This window comes from Formica exsecta, unplaced genomic scaffold (genome assembly GCF_003651465.1).
Source record: "Formica exsecta isolate Colony F162 unplaced genomic scaffold, ASM365146v1 scaffold79, whole genome shotgun sequence".
Lineage (NCBI taxonomy): Eukaryota > Metazoa > Arthropoda > Insecta > Hymenoptera > Formicidae > Formica > Formica exsecta.
In genome coordinates this window covers 119,744-126,794 of record NW_021853558.1, presented here as the reverse complement: position 1 = coordinate 126,794, position 7,051 = coordinate 119,744, and the positions used below count along the sequence as shown (strand labels likewise).

The window sequence follows — 7,051 nt, the reverse complement described above, 5'->3', positions numbered from 1 at the left end:
ATATATACACTTCCATTCTGCTCAATTGTAAATGATTGCCCTTGTTTCACATGTCACCTGTATAAGACATAGCCATGTTAACAGTTTAGATATAATACATAGAAGTCTGTGGAGACAGCAATCCAATTTATCGTTATTTTGACATTTTATAGATTTTATTATGGCTTTTTTTAAAATTGTTATTAAATGCGGATTAAATTCCTAACAAATAGCAAATAAAAATACTTCACGAATGATATTAATGGTTCGATAGTGAAATATATATAGAATATTTCATAACTTTTAATTTAATTTTTGAATTTAATTTTAATGATAAATCTAATTGTAACGATAAAATTTCAATTTATTGAGTCAATACTTTCAAATATTATTAAATTATTAAGGCATTGACGAGATTTTGTATAATATCTTTAGTTGCAAACATATCACCAAAATTATATTAGTATCTTGTGATTAGTTTAAAATGCAAAGATTTTTCACACATGTAAATTAAGCGTAAATCGGAGCTAAAGAAAATCAAATGGCTTTTTAATTTTGCGAGCAAATCATAATCAGAAATATTTTCAAAGATGTCTTGATATAGTAGGCACTATAAATAAAAGACGTATCTCCGGCAGCTAACAGATTTATGTAAATTATGTGCGAAACTCTTGTGATGAAACTAAATTGAAACGGATCGTGACATCGTGAAAACTTACTGTTCCGTTTTACGGAGTTGCCTTAATTATTATCTATCTTTTCCAGAAAAATGGCTGAATGGCGGAAAACTTTGCGCATTTCATGCATCATGGTTTTTTCTTCTATTTCGAAAAAGTATTTTTTATGTCAATCTGCTTGTTTCAAAGAATTCATTGTTTTTTAAATATCGAATTATACGTAGACTGTTTCAGTTCTTTTCCCTAAAATCTTTGACAGTGTTGCAAGTTTCCGCAAAAAGAATGAAAAAAGGAAGATTATAATAAATACGATAAAAGTAGAATCCTATAACTAATTCTTCCCTTGAAAGAATAATTGTTATTAGATTACGGTGTTATTTGCTAGTGACCTGAATACGGAAAAAGGAATGAAACCGTACTCGATCCTCCTTTTTCGTGAAAATCGCTAGTCACCCTTGGATTAATGCCAAGTAGTGAAGTAATGGGGCGCCTGGATTCTAATTGTTACATGCGCCACAATTCTCTCACGGAAATGCAACAACCGTGCCAGACGAGGTTGCATAATTAATTCTTTCGTGTATCTCCGATGCTATTTAGATCGTCAGAATACCGTACGCCAATTCGAAAGACGAGAAGACGCCGCGTCGGAATCCGAGACGGCGCGAGAAAAAAACGTCAAGGTAGAAAATCCTTTCAGCTTTTCCTCAACTTTATAGCGATAACGCAGGGCGAAAAAGAGGCAAACCTTTCCGACAAGGATCTCCATAAGTCATCCCGCGAGCGACGCAAAGTTCTCGAATTAATAGTATTCAATTTCAAAAGCTTCACGTTGTCGTCACTCAATTGCGCGCAACAGAACTGAATCGCGAAGAGAGACAGAGACAGACAGACAGATCGAGAAGATCGTAAAGATCGTTATTTAGGACGGCTATGTCGCTTGAGCGAAATAAAAGAAGGACGGCCTGCTCGCGTTTGAAAAGATGGAAGCGCCGGAAGAATCTCTTTCCGGCGTTTCTTCTTCAACATATTCTTGCCAGAAGGTCATAGAAAACAGCTCTTCTTAAGCGCCGACGCATAGCACCGATGACAATCTAGCTGCAAATTTTCGATGATAAAATTCTCGTAAAATTCAAACAGTATTATTGCAGAAGTTGGTGCGACAGATAAATCGAATATTAAAGAATCGTTAAATAAATTAAATTCTTTCTTACAAATATGCAACTTTGAAAGTTCGATAAAAAAAATATTTTCCGAAAAATTTTCTAAAAAACCTTTAATTATTACGCAGCGTCAATCACGAGCTTATCAATCGTAATTGATATTTCATTTTAATATAATAGATATGCATATTTCGTGCTTTTTCAATAATCTAGTAAAAATATTAGCAATGCTTAAAATATATAAATCTTTCTTTATGAGAACATTATACAATAATGAATATTTCAAAAAGTTTTATCAATATTTCTACAAATCTTTTAATCTAATATTATAAAAGATAATGAAAATGTAATACCCCTAAAGTATTGAAAAAATACTTGTCATACATATGACACGTATTATATTACGCGCGATAATACTGCAAAATAATATTGTGGAAAAGCGTTACAATTAAATGTCGAAATTCTATCTCTTTGCTGAATATTATCCTGAAATTACGAAAGTTGGTGAGAAATACAAGATGCTGCTTTTATATAATGGGAGTTTTATTCGACAGGCAGAAATTTTGTACACGTTACCTAGCTTTTACGCTTTGATAACACAGTGCCGTATGGCATTATATTACAAAGTATGTTTCTCGGAATTTCTCGGATTTTCATGGCAATTTATTCGCACACGTGCTGAAATTTCTATCATACCACCATACATTGCTCGCGGTAATTCAAATACATAACGTTTGTTGTCGAACGTAGTATGGGGCTTTATTTTCTCGCAGTAATCTCTTTTTCCATTACGTCGAGTTACATTAGCGGTTTCCATTGCGAATATTATGTCTTTATAAACATTGTACCGCGGAGAATTATTTATTTGACAAAATATTGAATGAAACGACTATCACAAACGTAACAAAAAGGGACAATATATTTAATAGAAATCACTTTCATTTTTGTAAGAAAAGTTTCTATTCACCACTTTTTCAATGTTCAATTCTCTGAATTCAGGTCCGATAAAACTGACCATTTTTCCGACGAACCCTCAAATTAAATATGCAATTTTAGACAAACGTTCGACATAAATCTAAAACTCTATCAATCCGGTCAATTTATGTAGACAGTTACGACACGCGATATATATATATATACTTTACGACAACGTTACTGGGTTACAACGCGAACGCTCGCAGCATTTTACGACAATCTCAATGTTTATTATCCAAGTGACCCGTTTGCGCGTTTTACATATGATTATAATAACAGCGACGCATCGATAATCAATCGACGACGATGATCCTCGTCGTGGCAAGAGTGATACAAGAGTATAATCTTACCTTTCGACCGACATCGCGGTGAGAGTGACAACCGAGCAGATAGCCGATACGCTCTGCATGTAATGTACAACTTTACAAAGGAAGATGCCCATGGTCCATGTGTAGGAAAATAGTTTCGCTATCTGCAACAAATTATGATATATACATGAATATGCAGAAGAGAGAAAAAACAAGAACTTTTTCCACTTTGACTATTCCAGTAAGACTACTCATTATAAAAGGACTCTGAGTCTATCGCGAATTATTTTCATGTAATTACAGAAGATAATTACAGAAGTAAAATATCTCGTATATTCACTTGTACTAAAAATATAGATATATAAAATATAAATATAAATGTTAAAATCAAAGAACAAACGATCTAAAAATTTTGTAGCGAACAGTTTTAACATCTGAATTATCAATTCAACGAGGCAATCGCGTAATGTTGCATTATTACGCGATATTACTGTTGCTGTGAAGAATATAATATCGCATTAATAGATATCGAGCGATTAATCGACGATAATTTTCCGAAGATGTAATACGCGCTATTCGTAGGCAATTATATATCGGGCAAAAGTCACGCGCGCGCGGGGGCTGGAAAGTGAGAGAAAGGGCGCTTTATTTCCTCAAATAGTCTAGTAATTGCGCCCCGCGATCCACATACGAGTTTGTAAGAGCACGCACAGATACGTACGCGATGCACCTGGGAACGCGAAAGCTTGAGATTGAGTTGGCTTTCCTCTCCGCGATCTCCCCGATTTACACCCCCTTCTTCCCCATCGTAAATTGTCAAGCACAAATGTATTCCAGGAATACGTAATGCGATTTAATAATCACTATTTGTAGCGGTTATATATGCAAGACGATGCCGACTTAAGCGCTTCGAAAATGATTAATGAATTATCGTGAGAGAGAGTGCTTTCACACCTCGTCGAGCTGCGCTGTTATTGCGCGTCGGTTGAATCCTAGAACGGTAAAACGAATAAAATGTATACCAATACGTGCGTCCTTAAAACAAAAGATACAGAAATTTCGCAATCCTGCACAAACAATCTCATTTTCCTCTTTTTATTTTTGCTTTTACCTCGGTATAAGAAACAAGCTAGTCAGCGATTTATAACAGAAAAATTCAGATAATTAATCGAAGCCTGCGCGCGTGGGAGATTTTCTACAATTTTCTCGTAAAGTAGAAAATGTGATTCGTGTATCTCTCAATATATTATACTAGAAATGCGTGCCACATATAATATTTTGTTAAATATTTTTCATGTAATTTTAATTACTAAAATAATTACTCTCTGTAATTACTAAAACAATTACTAAAATCATTATTCTCTGTAATTACTAAAACAATTATTTAAATAATTATTTAAATAAAAGATCAATTTAGGATATAGTTATCATTAATAAAATAAAAACTTATAATAATTAAAATGAAGCGAGGTTCTCCTCTTCCTATGAAACCACTTTCAGACATCCAGTTTGCAATTGGGATTCAAATGCCATCTCATTGATGCATGAACAGTTCTTGGATCATTCACAAGGGGATAGGTATTAAATTCGGAACTTCTACATCAAAGATCTCTCGACTTTAATCAACATCCCCCATATTAGGCGCAGGTGTCTTTGTCAGTTTTGTTATAATCAGCTCTTGACACGATAGAGATTTACACTCAAACTTCGTTAAAAGTCAAAGTCTACAATTAAAATGTACGCACACATAGAACTTTGTATCTTATTGAAGGGATACTTCTGGCACGTTATGACAGCACTCTCATGAAATTAGATAGTCGGGGAGAGAAGCATAGCAAGATAAATTTAATCCCCCCCTTTCCCCATTTTCTACACGCACATTCACGCGCACACACACACATTCGTACAAGAGATCAAATTCTATTTCGCGACGTTATTAAAATTCGAAAAGAAATACGATTGGTATTCTTACCTTCCATTCTTCGCGTTGCAGAGGCGATCTCTCAAGCAATCGAATCAATTTTCGCGGTAAGATGAGAAATATAACATCGAGAAATATAAATATAAGCATTTTTAAAATTTCAATCTAACGTGCACTAAACGATAACGCAATAAACGATGAAAGAGAAGACGTCGAGCAGCGTGACAGCGAAGTATCTTTTGCGCCGAGACAAAGTAGGTGCTGTCGCGTCAAGGGGACGCACAATCTCGTTGGAGTAAAACATATTACTTACTATACGTACCATGTCGACGTAACGTCAAATATTCTTATATGAGTTTTAAATGTCAGCGGCGGTGCGATTCTGTGATGGTCAGGATATATAGCTCCATTTGAGACTCATATAAAAATATTTATTCTTAAACTGAATCATTAATAAAAACAGTGACAAGAAAATATACTTTGCTCCTCCATCTTATAATTCATTAATTATGACAGTACGATTTCATTGAAAAACCAGCCACTACCGCTGATTTGTATTCTTCCCGGCGAGACTTCACTATTTCAGAGCTATACTTAAAATTAAAATCATTGCTTATCAGTGATAATACCCTGATTCCATTTAAAAAAGCGACGTGATGGTAACGTTATACGTATAGATCTTAACGCGGCATCGAAAAACACGTCGCGTTCGACATTCGCGTTTTATATAATCTCCTCGAATCGAATCGAGAATTATTCCTCTAAACGTGACTCTCCGCACTGACAGACTAATTTTGCGAATTCTCTCTTACGCGGCATCTAATTCACGATCCAATGCGCACAACTACGACGATAATTGCGACAACGTCCGCGAGATTACCAACGAGATAGAGTGTTGTCGATCTGCAAAGTTAATGATGCTACGTGATCGATAATTAACTAATCACTCGCAACGAAGAGCGACGAACGAATCTGGCGAAGAATGATATACATACGCGTAAAAGAAAAGAGCGACCCGATTATTAACGCCATTCTTTCATACGCAATAAATTTTGTCGCAATGCCAGGGGACCGCGAATCCGATCCGGGGGAAAAAGCAAAAGAGAAAAATTTGGAAAACGTGAGCATAAAGAAATACATTCGTACTACGCAGTGGGGCACTTTCCAACGATTTGGAACATTTACGTCGTTGCGAAGAAATAGACAGACAAAAAGAACAAATAAATAAATAGAAATTAAGTGTCGATTTCTATCGACGTATATTTCTTAGTCATTAATTAATATGAAAAACCGAGTTTTCTTTCAAAAATTTTAACACATTTTTGTTTTAATAATTAACTAACTCAGCCTCGGCACAAATTTCATTCAAATTAAATTCATTTAAAATTAAATAAAGAAAAAGAATAAAAATGTTGTTTATTTCTGCTTCTAAAGCTGGAATATATCTTGATTTATTTTTTGACAAATTAACAATGATTTGACATTTTTAGTAAGAAAAAATAAATTCTAAATTAATCAAAAAATTTGTTTATGAAATTTTGAAGAATTTGCTTTTAAAATACCAAAATAAATAAATAGGATAAAGTAAGAATTTACAATTCTTTTAAGTAATTTTTAAAGAATATAGACAGTCTAGTTTTACACAATATGTATAATATACATTTTGTTTTGCATTGTAACTGAAAATTAGAAATAAATCGAAGCAATGAAAAACAGATGTATAAAACGACAAAAGAGAGAATTAACATTTACAAGAAAACAATTTCGACAAAACTCAAAATTGTTTGTGTATCTCGTAAACCAAGAGATGAATTTCATATTCATGTAATTTAACGCAATCGCGCGTGATATAGGTCGGTGGTTGATTCGTCCCCAAAAACCGTTTCATACCGATCCAAATTAGGATGGGCTATAAATAACAAACGAACTGCTCGGCCTTTTTCATTTTTGTGGCATCGACAGCTTATCGGAACAGTCGGCACAATTTATTTCTATCCATCCTCCCCCCCCCCCTCTCTCTCTCTCTCTCTC

At 34.3% G+C, this 7,051-nt stretch overlaps 1 protein-coding gene across 12 annotated transcripts in view; it reads right to left on the bottom strand.

Annotated features, from left to right (window-relative positions):
* Positions 1 to 7,051, bottom strand: part of LOC115244043 (QRFP-like peptide receptor) — a 70,504-nt gene that overhangs the window by 20,930 nt on the left and 42,523 nt on the right. For all 12 annotated transcript variants that reach the window (XR_003885311.1, XR_003885310.1, XR_003885308.1 and 9 more), the window contains one exon: positions 3,142 to 3,263. Coding sequence is in view for 2 of the 12 variants with exons in the window: in XM_029821411.1 (XP_029677271.1) it covers positions 3,142 to 3,263 (122 nt within the window). In the remaining 10 variants the exon portion in view is untranslated. The remainder of the gene's footprint in view (positions 1 to 3,141; positions 3,264 to 7,051) is intronic.